We start from the raw sequence: 17,731 nt of genomic DNA, 5'->3' as shown, positions 1-17,731 counted from the left end.
AGTGATGAATCTTCGAAATGAAAGGTTATCTAATTGATTACATAATTTGGGTTTATCTTTAATTATTATTGCTTTCTAGAAGAAAGCAACTTGTCATACTAGCTACTTTTACTAGGTTAGGGGAAAATATCTAGTCACACACACAATAGCCACTAGTACCAAATCAATAAAATATACTATATGATATGTATGTTTTTAAATATATCTAATGTGAATATGTAAATATCGAGTACGTATAAATTTATAGGTCCCACACAAAAAAGATAAAAGTTGGGGGAGGGAGATTTGAGGGATGGGGAAAAAGACTAAAGAGGGTAAATTTTGACCAAGTGTATGAAAGGTCGCCGACAATATATGTGTACCGTATTTTTATTCACCAGACGGTCTTTAGCCACTCTTCTCATTTAATAGGATTCCTATGCATTTAACATGAAGAGTTTCCTTTGTTGTTCCCATTTTGTCCTATCAAATTTGAGTTGGCACCACCCACATTGTCAGAAATTTGATACGTGAGATCTCGAGTAAATGTTTACGTAACATATTTGAGATTGTTAAATGCTCGAGAGTTCTTCTATTTAATAATTCAGTAGATTGGTTGCTTGCATTTTTGTTTTATTAGTGAAGATTCGATTTATACCATATAATCTCCATAGAGATTTCACTTTTCATTCCCCTTTACGTATAGCTAAAAACTAAAATAAATAAGAAATTTCGAAGTTTTTTTTTCATGAAAAAAACACACATTTTCCTATGGGAATGTAACGGACGTATGAACAGAAAGGCCCAAGTTCTGGAAAAAATTGGGCCAGATGAGATAACAGGCCCAAAATATGGGCCAGATGAGCTGATAGGCCCATTTAAGCAATGGGCTTGGCAAAAAAATTCGTCGACAGCAGGATTCGAACCTGCGCAGGCAAAGCCCAACAGATTTCGAGTCTGTCTCCTTAACCACTCGGACATATCGACGTAATTGCATTTTCTGATTAACAATATTAATGTAATTTAGAAAATTGGACTATTCAATTATCACTCTTTGATTAACCTATTGTGACAACTTTTTTTGGTTTTCCGACGAATTTATAACATTAGACAAAGTGTCTCTATCTAATGGTTTTTTATTAATAATAAAAGAAAATCTTCAACATGAATAAGTACAAGCAAGGAAAACTAGATTTTACCTTACAAATCCTAATGAAGTAACAATTCTCTACTAAGTATTATGACAATCTCACTAGTTTAACGAGTCTAGTAATTTAAAGTAATAGATGCTCAACTATCTTTATTCCAATTTTGAACTAGTGCACCTATTATCATATTCTGAGATTGGATACTCCGTTTTAAAATGAGGACTCAAACACATTGGTGGCCTTTTTGTTAACAAAATCCATGGATGTACGAAGGTCATATTTCATACTATTTTTTTTCATCCCATATTTAATATTTATACTCAATCAATTAATACATTACAATCAAGCAACTCTCTCTCTAAAATCTAAATATACAATAAGTATTTTTCTGCTATACACAAACTTCTACATGAACTAATTACAACTTACAAGTATAATTTCACAAAATCCCAGCATTATAGAACAGAGTATATTACAAAAAAGCAGGGTTAAAAAAGCAGCATGTAGACTTATAATAATGCACTTAGCTTCTTCATTCATGATGAAATTGCTGAAGTTATAGTTGATAACTTAGAATTACTTCTTTTTGTGAAACCAAAAGGCCTAATTTTCCTACCCTTTTGAATTGCATTGCAAGCTGGAACAGCAGCAGTACCTTTGTAAGCTTTACAAATGTAGCTTATGAAATTTTCAGAGTCTTGCAAAAGTGAAACAAATATAATTGTTCGGTTAAACTGGTTCAAAGATACTCTTAATATAATATGATATTGTTTGTTTTAGGCCAGATTCATATGATTCTCTATAAAAGGTCTCACACCATTACACTATATATAACTATATGTAGCTTATTTTTTTCTTTTCAGCTATCAATATAAGACTTTGTTCGCGCACTTAATAGAATTACAGAAATTCTTGACTACATATGAAAATTGGAAGTGCAAAAAATATGAAATATGCACCATGGCACATATGTATGAGGAGGTTGAAGGGCTATTGTCTCAGCAGCATAGAGGAATTCGAGCTGCAAATAACGTTACATAACGTTCAATCGCGGAACATAAAAACTAATTTCAGAAATATAACACCAAGAAATGATCAACAAAAAAAAGCTCACCTCTTTCCCACGCACACTTTTTAAGCAATCAGTAACAGATTTTGCTTCTAATTTCAGCTTTTCAAAACATGTTTTCCATGGAGGATACTTCCTTTTGTATAAAAAAACTATCCAACACCACATTTTCCATACATTTAATGAAAGGGAAGTATTCATTCTACATCACAAATTTAAAATTTTCGTATTTAAACAATCAACCAGACCAGAATAGAGAAAAGTTGATACCAAAAATTCATTTAGCCAACCAACTGCATAACTTACCAAATCTGGCCACACATCTATCGCACAAGCCTGTACAGTGTTCAACAAACATCCAAGTTTGCCATGCTGCAAACAGCAAGGGCAAATATTTCGTTAAGTCTAACTCAACAATAAAAACTAGCTCAAGAGATGAGAATTGTCCAAGTCATATTAAAGAGATCACGCATCCCGTAAACAACAGATGTATGACTCTTCACACAAAATAATAATTATGTGCTTACAAATTATAATTAGTACTTCCGTAAAACTTAATTAAGCCTAACAATCACGTTGATGGAGAAAATTAAATCACATGAGGTGCGTGTAGTGAAAAACCATTGGTCAAATAACTAGTCGAATCTAACATGGATTGAGTGGGATGATTGTGTTCCTTTCTTTTAATTAAACGTCTCATATTCAAGTTTATTAAAAATACTGTCTCAAAATAAGTCCTATAATAATATGCAATTAAATTTCAATTGAACTCTCATACCATCTGAATACCGACATCGAATCGAATGAAAAAAAGAAGAAGTATATATAGTAGAAGATAAGAAGAAGGAATATTCATTATGAGTTAGAGGTTTTTGAGGAGTGAGTCATCGCGTCACTTGAGTTTGACCTATTCAAAATCACTTTCCAATTTGTTTGTTTTCTCTTTCATTAATTGATTAATACTGACTAAACAATGCTATTGCTAAAAATGATTTATCATATAATAAAATAAAATTACGCCATATGTTTGTTGGTTTCTTGAAAACTATCTTATGGAATATTCAACAATTTTTTAAAATAATTTTTTCTATATGATTCTCCTCTAGTCCCATCCATATCGGTGTTATCTAATCCGAGTTGATTCAAGATGAATTGATCTCTCTTTTGTTTAGAGTAATGCACATTTTGACCTTTAAATCACATCATTGCATATTCAATTTGATTAACCTCCTCCTTTTCTTAAAAAGAATATGAAAAATATTAGAAATTTATATGGTCAAACGCCTACTTAAATAGTGTCCATCCCAATGGTGAATGCAACATGCAAACACCTGGTTTAGTACTTTTGGTGTGGAACATAAATTTATTTATAAAAAAAATATTTATATTGTAATAGATAGTAAATAGGTTTGGACGCATAATTTTAGAAATTCAGTGAGTTCAACACTAAGAACTTTAACAATTAAATTAGGAATCCATCTCTAGTTCACCTAACCAATTAAAATAAAAGTTTTTGATGAATATACAATAAATATAGTAGTATAACACATATATACACTTAAAAAATAAAAAACTGAATTCGAAAGGCTATTTGTCTAAAGATTTCATATATCAAAACTTCATCCAAGCCCATGTTATATTAGTTGTGGGCTGGATTGTCAAGAAGAAGCAAATTAAGCCCAATTGAACACTTACGAGTTATGATGGATAAATAATCCGCTACCGTGATCCTCTCAACAAGGCCGATATATGGCACCATTATTGAGGAGGCACAAAAGAGGCTGGATGCTCAACATTATGTGATTTATGTAAATTATACTGTAACGAATCCATATTATAGTGAAAGAGATAATTGAAAGGAATAGTTTATCATTATAATTACTCCAAATTACCGAAGGGAAGAAGAAGAAATAAAAAGAAAGAAGAGAGAGAGGTTGTAGTATTAATTTAAGCAACTAAGAAATAAAGAGACACCTTCATAGCATAGTCCTACTGGACTGTTTTACTCTTTTATATATACTAGTTATTAGGTTCCCGCGCCAGCGCGGGCCCAATGTATATTACTTCCTCCATCTCATTTTATGTGAGGTAGTTTGATTCACCACGGAGTTTAAAAAAGAAATGAAGACTTTTAAAATTTGTGGTCCAAAATGAATGATATAAATTTGTATGACTGTAAATTATTTCATTAAGGGTAAAATAAATATTTTATAATCAAATTGTTACTTAATATAGAAATGTGACATTCTTTTGGGACTGACTAAAAAGGAAAGTAAATAACATAAATTGGGAGTAGTTCTTTGTTTCAATTTATGTGACACCGATGAAATTTGGAGAGTTATATAATTTTTTGTATGTGATTTTGTTCAATATATTTTGAAGTTGTTAATTTATTGTGATTTATAGCACTTCTTATATCATTTTCAAATAATATATATTACTCTTTCTGTTCCATTTTATGTGACGTAGGTACTTTTACGAAACTCAACTAAATTTCTTATATGATTCTTAAATATTTTTAGTTGTTATTTTACTTTAATTTACGTTACTTTTTATGTTATTTTCAAACAAACTTCTTTTGTTTCAATATGGAATTAAAGAGTCAATAAAATTTCTTTTATGATTTTTAATTATGTTTTTTTAATATCTTATATTATTACATTGTGATTTTAAGTACTTTTTATGTAATTTTTAAATCTAGAACAAATTAAAAGAAAAACAAGGAAAAATTTAAATGAAGAAAGTACTAAAATTTTCAAATAATCATATTTCTATATTAAAATGTTAAAAACTTTAAAACTCCACATATATGCAGAAAATCATATACGGAAGACAAAATAATTTTTAAAATATATATTAAAGCTCTTTCTAATAATATCACATATTTATTCTATTTTTCAAATAATATATATTTCTCACTCAATCTCAATTACGCAGTACATATGAAATTTCGAGAGTTAATCAAATTCTTAGTACTATTTTAAACTATATTTTAGTACTATTTATATAATTTTCAAATAATATATGTTACTCACTCTATTATATTATGCAATACATGTGAAATTTCAAGAATTAACCAAAATTTCAATATTTTAAATTGATTTTTAGTACTATTTTTGTAGTAAATAGAGGAAGTTGAAGAAGAAGGGCAAATCGGTCAATTGACTGACTAACCCTAAGCTCCTAAACATTCTCACTTCTAAATGGAAGCACGGGCACAATATCCGTTAAATTGTTAATTATTATGATTTATAATATTTTTTACATTATTTTCAAATAATATATGTTATGTATTTTTAAATACTTTAAGTTGTGATTAATAATATTCTTAACGTAATTTCAAATAATATATGTTACTCCATTTGTCCCAATTTATGTGACACATGTGAAATTTTGAGAGTTAATATGTTTTTCAAATATTGTAAGTTGTTAAGTATTGTGGTTTATGGTATTCTTAATGTAATTTTTCAAATAATATATGTTATTCCCTTCGTCTTAATTATACAATTCGCGTAAAATTTTGAGAGTTAATCGAATTTGTAATATTTTATATTTATTTTTTAGTACTATTTAAAAAGGAAAAAATTAAAATATTACTATATAACAAGAGTAGTAATTATATAGTAATTTTTCAAATAATATATGTTATTCCTTTCGTCTTAATTATACAATTCGCGTAAAATTTTGTGAGTTAATCGAATTTGTGATATTTTAAATTTATTTTTTAGTACTATTTAAAAAGGAAAAAATTAAAATATAATGAAAGAGGAGTGTATAAAAGTAGGCGGGCCATATTTGTGATAGGTGGGCCATCTTCAAAAACCAAATGTAAAAGTAGGTGGGCCATCTTGGTGCCACGTGTCGAAAGAAGAGTGAATTTTATTCACTCTTCTTATATTTATTAATATTAATTATATTATATATAGTAATATATATGATATATGATTTAAACAAAATAAAAGTAGGTGGGCCATGGTGCCACGTGTCAAAAGAAGAGTGCATTTTATTCACTCTTCTTATATAGTAATATTAATATTAATTATATTATATATAGTAATATATATGATATATGATTTAAACAAAATAAAAGTAGGTGGGCCNCTTATTGGAACACATGTTGAGTTGTTGTGGTTGATTATTCCCTCTTCTTAATATATATATATATATATGTTATCATATTTCCTTTTTACACGTCATTCAGATGAATAATTTTAATAATGTTGACAATTAACATAGAGCGAAGGAATAGATAGATGCAAATTTAGTCAAAAGTATATTTTAATAAAACTTGTTAACTACTACTAGAGTTGATAAAAAACAGAAAATTGAAAGTTTCTCTAAGGCAAAGTTAAGGCAAAAACTTTTTGTATTGAATCTTAATAAAATAAAGAGAATAGAGTTTTAACTATGATTTAAATATATTCAATCTTACTTCAACTTGTCATAATACAAATCTTAATTTCTAATGTGTTTCTAACAAACATTTAGTAAATTTATAACACGTACCAATAACTTTTTGTTTCATTATATGTGAAAATATTAAATACAAAATTTAAGATACTAATTTGATTTACGATAGATATAATGTCTTCTCAAAATGAAATAAAACAGTGTAGGAATATTTTTTTCATTATATATGTGTCCAATAATTTTCTATTACTTTTTATTATTGAATAATTGAGAGGGGGTTTTGAGGGTCCCAAAAGGCAACATAATTACATGTTTATTGTGATGTTATTGTTATGCATTGCATTTGGTATTAGGATATTTGGTTGATGAGCTTGAATTATAAGGTGGAGCCCAAGGACCGTTGATGGAAAATAAAGTTTTTCTAGAGCTGAATTGCGCATATACTTTAATTAAACTAAACTTACGTATATATTTAATGGTTTTTAATAATATTTTCAATCGAAATCGCTAAATTAGCAATGTCTATCCTTTATATTTTCCTAGGCATCACCGGACACTAAAATCACCTTAAATAATTGTACTTTTAAGTTCGTTCAATTCAAATTAAGGAGATGATCGATATGATTAAGGTGCAAAGCTGAGGGATCATTATCCTCTACAAGTTTTTTTTTCTCTTCTATTTTCTAGTATTTTGATGGAGATTTGCAAGATATTGGATCCACTTTTAGTTAATTCTAGATAATTACCAAAATAACTTGTCTTGTCAATAATTTTTTTTCCCCAAAGTTTTCAAAGGGGAATATGCAAAAGTCATTTCACTACCTACACTGACCAGCTATATGTATTTAGAGTGTATCTAGTGTGATTTGTATGTATCTGAAGTACATATGAATCTCGCTCGTCTTTTTCCCTATTTTTGTGTATCTGGTAGCAAAAATACATATATTTAAGTGTAAGATATGTAGGACACTCTTAATTAGTGGTAAAAATACGTAATATGTTGAAGTATAAATAATAATAATAATAATATATATGACAGTAAAGTATATTGTTAAATTATATAATTTCTCCTTTAATTTATAGTTGTAACCCATAAAGAACAAAAGAATCGTACATGTTCTTCACTCTAGTTTAATGTCATGTGATCCCATATTTGATGTTCTATTTCACCACTAACAATTTTGTAACCTTACTTTATATTATTTTTATATGAGAAAGTAGAAATTAAAAAAAATAGGAATAATGACTTGAATTTATAAATACACATGGAGAATACAGAACAACATGTAATCGTCATCTCAATCCGTGTGTACTTGATCCATGTTTATAAATTTAAATATACCATTTTAAAATAAATAATTTTAATGCTCATCGTGGGTCCATGATGATTTGATATGATTTTCAAACAACGCTAATTCAAAAACTCCATGAACAAGATATATACAGTGAAGAAAGGAAAACAAAAAAAAAACGATATTTTCTACAATATAAAGTGAATTTCAAAAAGTTGTATCACTGATACAAATCAAATTTTAAAATGAAATTTTCTCCTTTATATAAATAAAATAAAATATAAAAATTTGAGCTATACATAAGCTGTCCAGTTCTATTTACTGAGTAACATTTTTGATGGGCTAATTTAAATAGCCCAAATTGATCCATGTATATCTAGCCATCATTTGGGCAGGCTGGATAGCTTACTAGTTTGGGATTTTTATACTACCCAACAATCCAACAAAGGCCATGACAAAAAATAATAATTCCAATCTTTTTTTGTAAATAAATTTTAGTACATATACATTTTGTATAATAAGTTATAACTGATAATACACTGAGGGGTTGTTTGGTACCTGGATATAATTCAAGTTTAGGGAACTTATATAAATTTAATAATTAGTTTAGGAGCTAATTACTTGGATACACTTTAGTTTGCAATATTACGAATCTTATCAGATTTTGGTGCATCCAAATACGTACAAATACATGTAACTCGGGATACATTGAGTCAAAATTAGGTGTAATTTGTTCTAGATACACTATATCCAAGTAGATTCACATGTATCTGGATATATAAGAAATCTCACTCACTTCCCTTGTCTCCCTTCCATCTCGCTCGCCACTTTCCATGTATCCGGATATCCCAGATAAATGCTAACCACACTAGATGTGATTCACATGTATCTAGGATACATAACTATCTCGCTCCTCTCCCTCCCCATCTCGCTCGCCTTTCTCCCTATTTTAGTATATCTGGTAGCAAAAATACATGTATTTAAGTGTATCTTCATCAATATATGGTAGAAAACTCTTAATTAGTGGTAAGATATGCAATATTTTAATTTGAAAATATAAGCTATAATAGTATATATGGTAATAGAGTATATGTCGAATTGTGTAGTTTCTCCTTCAAGTGATTCATTATTATATTATTTTTTGTATAACTTATACAATGTTTGGTAGGTAGATAGAAAATACACTATTCATGTATAAAATTAATATGACGTTCAATTGACAATTTAGAAACCCGCATAACTAATACTTGTATATGTTATGATCGAGAGCATCTATGTATTATTTTATTCTATTTACATGAATAACTAATCCCCACGTAACTAAAACCTGCATAAAATAATACATAAATTTACTCACAAGTAATTCCTACATTAGTAATATAAGCATAATTCTAACCAGCTACCAAACGACCCCAGACTTTATATTGATAATAGCTATGAACGGTGCAAATAAGTTAGGTAGCGTGAGCTGAGAATTGAGTCGAATTAAACAAGGTAATGTTCATTCGAACACACTCGATAAAATGTTACATTGTATATATAAATGTATATATTTTTTTGTTTTTATGTATATATAGATAGATAGGTAAATTCTGAATCTCCTAAACACAAAATAAGAATTCAGCTCAGTGATTTAGGGAGTTCAAAATTAACCTTAAAATTCTTATTTCTAAGCAATTTAAATGAAAATTCTAAATCCAACACCATTGGCGGGCAATTTCAAAGAAGGCATAAGTGGAAAAATTTCATTTAACTTAACATGGCAGAAGGCTATGTTCCTTGAATAAATGTATAAGCAAAGATCATAAATATGTCCAATTCTGATTTACTATGGTCCAAATAATAAATATTTTTCTTCTTCAAACCAATCATGCTTGTGACCATTTATATATGTCCTTTCCTTTTCTTTCCTCTATGAATCAGTTAAACTTTTGACCATAAAAATCAGATCATATGGTCCTTATTCTTTAAATATGTTGTTTTTCTTACTGTCCTTTTACTGCCTTTAGTTCCCGTAGGGTTTTAAATACGAGGCGTAATGTGAATTGAGAAATAGAGGGAAACGAAATTTGAACAAATTAAGTTTCTTTTAGAGTGTGTTTGGTATGAAGGTAATAAAATTTGAACAACATATGATCCATTGTTGTTTTGCAAATTCTATTACAAATATCGCATAATAGTGTTTTATTCTATTATGGGAGAAATTAATCCAAACTTTGAACAATTATGAAGAAACTAAATTTCTTCAAAAAAAACAATTTTATGTTACATTCGAAACTTGATTAATCTAGTATTTCTTCTATTTTCAGTGTACAATTTTTAACACATCAATAATATATCCTTTTATGATGTTTGATAACGGTACATGTGATATCATGATCTTAGTTTCTAAGAGTAAAGAGAAAAATGAATAAATTCGCTAATGAAAGGAGCTTTATTTAAAACAAAATATAAAGAGGTCCATAATAAAGGGGAACTAATCATGCCAATTTAATTCCAAAATAGTGCAAAAATTTAAGCCAGCAAAAAAGGAGGAAGACTTCAAAAAGCATCTTTCGATCCACCTTACAAACATCGAGCGAATATAAAACACATAAACTTTTCGTGAGCTTATATTAATTTTTGGATATCTTTAATGAAATTTTTAATTTCACCATTGCATATTGACCCAACCACTAAAAAATAAAAAACTCTTTTTTTTTTCTTTTCATATGAAAAATAAAAAACTCTTTTGGCTCCCATTTTTATGTCTATTTGAGGACCTATGGGCTATGTTAATATTTTAGAATTTTGTCTTTTATAGCAAATAGACCTACAATACGAATTAGAGTTAAAATCTATTCATAAATAATTAATCCGTAACGATTGGTTTTTATTTTTTATTTTCATGAATGTGTCTCCCCCTCGAAAGAAAAATAATTGTACTAATAATGTATTGGCTATTCGTTTGACAGAACCATATGGACTTAGGTACAAAAGTAACATTTGTACGTGACCGTGCACATAAAACAATAATACAATGTTGGTTCTTTTCTTTTCCCTAATAATTCTTCCCAAATTAATTTAGGATTTCAAGAATTACGATCAGAGTGTATTGTCCAATCTGCCACATGACAAAACAAGTGGTTTAAAACTCTTATAGGAGCATGCGACTCTTAATAAAAAATTGAAAAAAGTGTTGAAAATGCTTCTAAACTTGACGATAATTTAGGGATATATTTCATTCATGTTGTAAGATAGGGGTGTATTAAAGTTCAGTTAGTAAAGTAAATTAATATTTTTAAGGTTGTTAATAATTTGAGATAAAACTAATAATTCATATATATATATATATAAAAAATAAACTCAGCTTAAAAGAAAAAAATAATAATAATCAGCGCTTATCGTGGAGTAGCAAAAGCTACGCCTAATGTTCTGGATACATTAGATGTCGAGGCACAACATCTTGCTTAGTGGTGGTGGGTGGGGTGAAAACTTATCAGCGCATAGAGTGTTTATATCAAATTAATAATAGTATAAATTTTAGGAATCACATAATTTTAATATGAAATTACAATTTATCCCTATTTAATTTGTAATTACATTAATTCCTGAAAAAATAAAACGAATCGGATACATAATATGTAGCTCGAATACATTAAAAACTAGGTCGGATACATTATAAAATGAATGGGATACATAATCTATAGATCGGATACATTAAAAACTAGCTCGGATACATTATAAAATAAATCTGATACATAATATGTAGCTCAGATACATTAAAAATTAGCTTGAATACATTATGAAATAATTTAAAATTAGGAGAGAAATAAGGGATTTTAGAGGTTTTTAGAAAAAGAAGGAAATATTGAAAATTAGGGAAACATAAGACGTGTATTTCAATAATTTTTCCTATATATATGATGTGTATTTTTGCATACACTTTTTTTTATATAATTATGATAATCAGGATATATTTTTACTTAATTCGATCACTTAATTATATAATTGAATTGATTTTATATAGATTTGAGTAGGTAGCTAACTATTAAATATATATTCTAGGACCTAGGTGGAATAGTAAGCGATCAAGCCAAAAAATTTATTAAGAAGATTCAATATATATATATATATATATATATATATATATATATATCCCAAAATTTTCATAAAGAAAATTAAAAATATGAAGAAGATAAATACACAAAAAATTTTTATCAAGGAGATCCATAATGATTTAATTTTCATCAAGATTAAGATGACCCTAACCTCTTTGATAAGTTGTTAGACCAATATCATGATAACATCTTGTATATATCACTTTATCCCTTTTTTTTAGGATCAAGCCTATCCATATATAACTTTTGCATTACCTCTTAATGATTTGCATTAGTTTTATTTAGTGATAATACCTTTTACATTTGATAATCAAAGATTAAAAGAATTTTAGGAGCAAGGTTTCATTAAATAGGAAAACTAGAAAAAAAAATTGGGTACTTCTATTTTATCAATGTAGTTAGCCTCAATTAGTGGCGGCTCAAGCTAATTAGTGGCCTAAAGTCAAAAATAAATTGGAGGCCTAAATTTTAATTGTTTTTTTTTTATATTTGAGATTCAAGTTATTTCTTTCTTTTTAATAAAAAAAGTTTTATTTTTTTATGGTCTTAAACTAAAGATGTATATATATACCAAAATATTTTTTAATCTAGTGGTCTTAAACATATCATGTGGAAGTTAAATTCAAAAATTGATCCATAAAAAAGAAATATTATTTAATATTTCGAAACAAACTAAAGAAATGACAAATAAATTAGAAAATATAGTATCTTTTTTTGTTTGTTAAAAAAGGCTTATAATAATTTGGGAAAAATGTCTGAAAAATACTTTAACTTTGGCCGAAATTGCTGTTACGATACCAAACTTTATGAAGGATCTTTTACCCCCTGCACTATTTAATAGTGTATTTTAAAGGTATATATGTTCCCACGTGGACACATTACTATTTAAAATGATGAAATATTTATGATGTCTACGTAGACACATATATACCTTTAAAATACACTATTAAATAGTACATGGAGTAAAAGGTCCTTTCCAAAGTTTGATATTGTAACAACAATTTCGACCAAAGTTGAAATATTTTTCAGACCCTTTTCCCTAATAATTTTATTATTACTGAAAAAATAGGCTCTTTGATTTTGAGGCCTAAGACATATGCCTCATTTTTAAAGGCATTGAGCCACCCCTGGCCTCAATAAAAAAAAGAAGCAGCTTAATTGGACCAGTTCTTATACTAAACCATGCTAATTTACTAAGTTATTATATGGTAAATTAATGTTAAAAGATAGATAATATGTTTTTTTCAACAACATTAACATATTCAGTTAATTTCCTCAAGTGAAGTTTGGAGATAGTAAAATGTATGCATATTGAGATTGTTTTTAAAGACCATCGGCTCAAACACAACAAATCCAAGTACAAAGAAGGAGAAAACAATGCAGAAAACATAACAACTAACAAGAAAAATAGTGGAAAACCTGCAAGAAAAGAACAAAATAACAAAATAGTGCAATAATTGGAATACAATAAACAACAAACGATGAAAGATATAAAAACAAGAACTACAATAATACGACTAGTACAAAGACAAACACCAACATGCCTAAATCCTTGAAAAGCAACAGAACTTCACTACCTAGTAACCTTCTACCCTAATACGCATCATCCATACCCTTTTATCTAAGGTTATGTCCTCGAAAATATAAAGTTGCGCCATGTCTATCTAATCACTTTTCTCCAATATTTTTTCAGCCTACCTCTACCTCTGCTCGTACCTACTATAACCACCTCCCGCACATCCTCATCTATGACATTTGGGCATCTCCTATTCACATGTCTAAATCATTTCATTCTCACTTCCTTTATCTTGTCAACCACGGTGGCCACTCCCACATTCTTTATGATATCCTCATATCTAATCTTATCGCTCCTTGTATGCCCACCCATCCACCTTAATATCCTCATTTTCGCGACATGCTCTAAACATGAAACTTCTTGACTAGTCAACACTCGGCCCTATACATTTATGCTTTAATAACTAAAAATTGTTTAATATTAAAGGACTCTGATTTATCTTTAACAATTATAATCTATAGTAACATAAATACGACTTACGAATGAACAACATAATAGATTCAAATAAAATGAAACGGACTAAATACTTTTGTAAAAATTGTCGTATTGGGTAAAAGAATAGCTTATGCACGCGGTAGAACGAGGAGAAACACGTGACATGTAAAACAAGTAAGAGATATTTCTGAAGGCGTTTCGATGAAAACATAGTTCGGATATTTTTTAAATTTCAAAAAAATTTCACCGCCAAACATTGATTTTCAATAAATTTCAATTGTTTTAATTACCGACTAACCTTCTACCCTTATACATGTCATCCACACCATGTGTGCGTGTGTGTGCTTTTTTTGGGCTTTTTTGGCTCTCCTTTTTTCCTCCTTGTGTAGTTAGGATTCCACTTAGAATCCACTGTCTTTCTCACCCCAAAATCTCTCCTTTACCCTAAACACAAATCTTCATTTCATTTCTCTACATTAACCTCCTCTTCTTTGAGTAGTCTCCAGCCCCCACATCACTTTTCTTCCTTTTTGTTGTTCTTGAAAAGATACATTGAGGGGTTTTTTGGTTTTGGTTTAATGGATGAGAATAGAGACCTTTTATGTACAGAAACAGAAAGTTTTGATTTTGATGATCTTGATTCTTTGACTATAGGTCAAAAGAAGAATGAAATTAATAATAAAGATTTGATCTTTGGCAAAAATGGTAGTAGATCAGAGGTTTTGATTGATTTGCCAAAGAGAAGTGAAGAAAGCTTTAGCTATATGGTGAAAAGGGAAATTGATTTTTTGCCTAAAGATGATTATTTGAAGAGATTGAGGAGTGGGGACTTGGATTTGAGTGTGAGAAGAGAGGCTATTGATTGGATTTGGAAGGTGTTTTTTTTATTGGTTTTAATTAACTCTTTTAATCAATTCAATACTATTAATCATCTATTTGTGGTTTTGACATTGGTTTATTGCTTGTATTTATTTATGATGATGATTGATTGTTAAGGTTGTAAGAAGAATCTTGGTTAAACCCCACCTCAATTTAACAACTCCTGTTTGCATTAATTTGTTTTCATTCTTATTCTTATGCTAGTTTGGCAAATGCTGGAATTTTCATTGAATTCTAAAACCAATTCTTGAAATGGAGATTTCTGTTTGGTGTAACTTTCTTGGTGTTAGTAGTTTGGATAATATCAGTGGCGATTGATTGATTGAAATGTGATTTCTTTCTGTATGTTCACTATTTATATGATGTCTTAATCTGTTTTAAATAGGAAGAATTCTGCTATAGTGATTTTCTGATTTGAGTTTCGTGTGTTTTTGCCTTGCAGGCTTGTATGCACTTTGGATATGGGAAGCTGAATTTTTGTTTGTCGATTAATTACTTGGATCGGTTTCTGTCTCTATATGAATTGCCTGTAAGTTCATAATCTATGTTGTTCGGACTTAGAATATTGCCCGGTGTGTGTTGGATCCTCCATAAGCTATCTGTTTAAGAGGATTCGATAGTAGTGCTGCCTGCAGTATTTTTAAGGGGTCCGAGCAACTTAGTTCACTATAGCATTTTGTTTCAGAGTGTTTGAAGTTTGAATGCTAACTGATTGTCTGCATTCTGCTGATTTGCATTTCTTGGATATGTATAGAAAGGTAAAACTTGGGCAGTTCAATTGTTAGCTGTGGCCTGCCTATCAATTGCAGCCAAAATGGAAGAGATTCATGTTCCTTTGATTGTTGATTTGCAGGTGACAAATAGTTTCGTTTGTTCCTTACCTATGTTGTTCGGATCCTTCAAAAAATGCCATCGGGTGCGTGTTGGATCCTCCAAAAGTAGTACATTGTTTGAGGATCCAACACGGGTGTGGCAACATATTTGGAGAGTCTGAGCAACATAAAGTTCTTTACACGTTTGTCATGTTAACAATTTATATATATTCTTGAACTAGATTGTGTAGTATAATCTAGAGTTTATGGAACAGGTTGGGAATCCTAAGTTTGTATTTGAAGGCAAAACTATACAAAGAATGGAACTTTTGGTACTAACCACATTGAAGTGGAGAATGCTAGCTTATACACCTTGCACATTCATTGATTATTTTGTAAGAAAGATGAATGACGATCAAATCCCATCGGAGCGTTTGATTTCTAAAGCAATGCAATTGATCTTAAGCTCCATAAGAGGTCTTCTCACCTCACTCTTAATGAATCCTTTGGATATGATGAATTGATTTCTATTGTACTAAATGGTCCTAAGTCTACTAGTTTTTTGACTGGTGCTTTGAATGCAGGTATTGATTTCTTGGAATTCAGGTCTTCTGAAATTGCAGCAGCAGTGGCAATATCTGTTTCAAAGGAAATGCAAGCTAATGACATTGACAAGGCAATGCCTTGTTTCATACATGTACAAAAGGTAAAATTTGTGGGGGCAGCCCACTTAAATACCGTCAAACCTCTCTATAACAATTGTCACTTGTTCTTATTAGTATAACATAACATGAAAAAGTCTTTCATTATACGGAAATGTTGTTATAAAGGATGATTAGATTCTTCAGGCAATAACTTATAACAACTTGGTTTATGTGGGGTTCTCTTTTGTTAAAAAAATAAAATTTCTTGGATTTTGCAGGGCAGAGTGATGAAGTGTCTTGAACTGATTCAAGCTTTGACATTGGTTCGTGGGACTATGACCACTGCTACAACTATTACTACTACTGCCTCAGTACCTAAAAGTCCCAATGGAGTGTTAGAAGCTGCATGTTTGAGCTACAAAAGTGATGAGAGCATAGTTGGATCACAAACAAGTCCAGAAAATAAAAGGAGGAAACTTGACACATCTTTAGAGGAGGGGACTAGATAAAAGTTATGAATCTTGAAATTCCATCCCCACCCCCACCCCCTTACCCCCCCCCCCCTCCAAACAATTTTGGCTAAATGGGAGAATTTGTGTGGTTATGCAAAAAAATAAGTCCTTTGAAGACAAAAGACAAGGAAGGATTGTCACAAGATGTTAATAACAATTTTGAAATGTCAAACAACAATAGTAGTAGTAGTAATAGGAGGTTGTGGAGGGGTAAAGATGGAATTTTGAGAAGGGCAATCTATTATATACTTTTTGCTCTTATGCCTTTTTTGGGTTACTATTGTAATTTCAAATAAAGACATATACAATGGGAAAAAAAAGTAAGGAATAAAAGGTAGTTGGAGGCTAAGTGGATTATAGTAATAATTAGTTCTATTTATAGTGGAGATGAAATGCATTTACATGGTGCTCCATATATCCATTTTTTCTTGGAATTAAGTAAAATAGGTGTTAAGGAAAAGATAAATCCTAATACTAATTCAAGAAGGCATTTTAAACTTGAATTATTTCTATGCTTATAATGGTATCAATGTCTTGTTCAAACCAAAAGTCTTGTCTAAATATAAATATATAATTTCCTTTATTCAAAAAAACATTCACATTTTTCTATGTTTTGCAAATTCTTTGATTCTAAAATTATTGCTGCACACTTAAGGACACTCTCGTTTAAAAATGACATGACATGTGCAAGGTCACAAATTTTCATTGTATTTTGAAATGTTGAACATTTATGTTGTGTCTAAAAGTTTTTCTTAAACATTATTATAGAAATTACATGACTTGTGTATATGCATAAATAGTAATTGTAATAATTCGATCCGTCGTTACTTAAGGGCATTTCGTGCAGAATTCTAAAATTCTAAAAATACAATGCC

General features: G+C 29.5%; 1 protein-coding gene and 1 non-coding gene across 2 annotated transcripts; one reads left to right on the top strand and one right to left on the bottom strand.

The window, feature by feature from the left end:
* Nucleotides 1–884: 884 nt before the first annotated feature.
* On the bottom strand, nt 885–966 carry TRNAS-CGA (transfer RNA serine (anticodon CGA)). Its single transcript has one exon. It is a non-coding gene; the product is annotated as a tRNA-Ser (tRNA).
* Nucleotides 967–14,451: 13,485 nt separating this feature from the next.
* On the top strand, nt 14,452–16,961 carry LOC125874851 (cyclin-D4-1-like). The gene is made up of 6 exons (XM_049555886.1): nt 14,452–14,884; nt 15,331–15,417; nt 15,643–15,741; nt 15,976–16,177; nt 16,285–16,406; nt 16,623–16,961. The coding sequence occupies exons 1-6, from the start codon at nt 14,588–14,590 to the stop codon at nt 16,851–16,853; spliced, it is 1,038 nt and encodes a 345-aa protein (XP_049411843.1). The 5' UTR covers nt 14,452–14,587; the 3' UTR covers nt 16,854–16,961.
* Nucleotides 16,962–17,731: the final 770 nt, after the last annotated feature.

The sequence above is a fragment of the Solanum stenotomum genome, chromosome 8 (genome assembly GCF_019186545.1).
Source record: "Solanum stenotomum isolate F172 chromosome 8, ASM1918654v1, whole genome shotgun sequence".
Classification (NCBI taxonomy): Eukaryota; Viridiplantae; Streptophyta; class Magnoliopsida; order Solanales; family Solanaceae; genus Solanum; species Solanum stenotomum.
The sequence above is the reverse complement of the archived record's forward strand: the minus strand, read 5'-3'. Positions and strand labels throughout refer to the sequence as shown.

Excerpts from the sequence above, each read along its gene's own strand:
- LOC125874851 (XM_049555886.1), top strand. The coding sequence starts at position 14,588 with ATGGATGAGAATAGAGACCTTTTATGTACAGAAACAGAAAGTTTTGAT. Across the intron at positions 16,178-16,284 it reads GATCTTAAGCTCCATAAGAG|GTATTGATTTCTTGGAATTC; the intron begins GTCTTCTCACCT and ends CTTTGAATGCAG. Across the intron at positions 16,407-16,622 it reads GTTTCATACATGTACAAAAG|GGCAGAGTGATGAAGTGTCT; the intron begins GTAAAATTTGTG and ends TGGATTTTGCAG.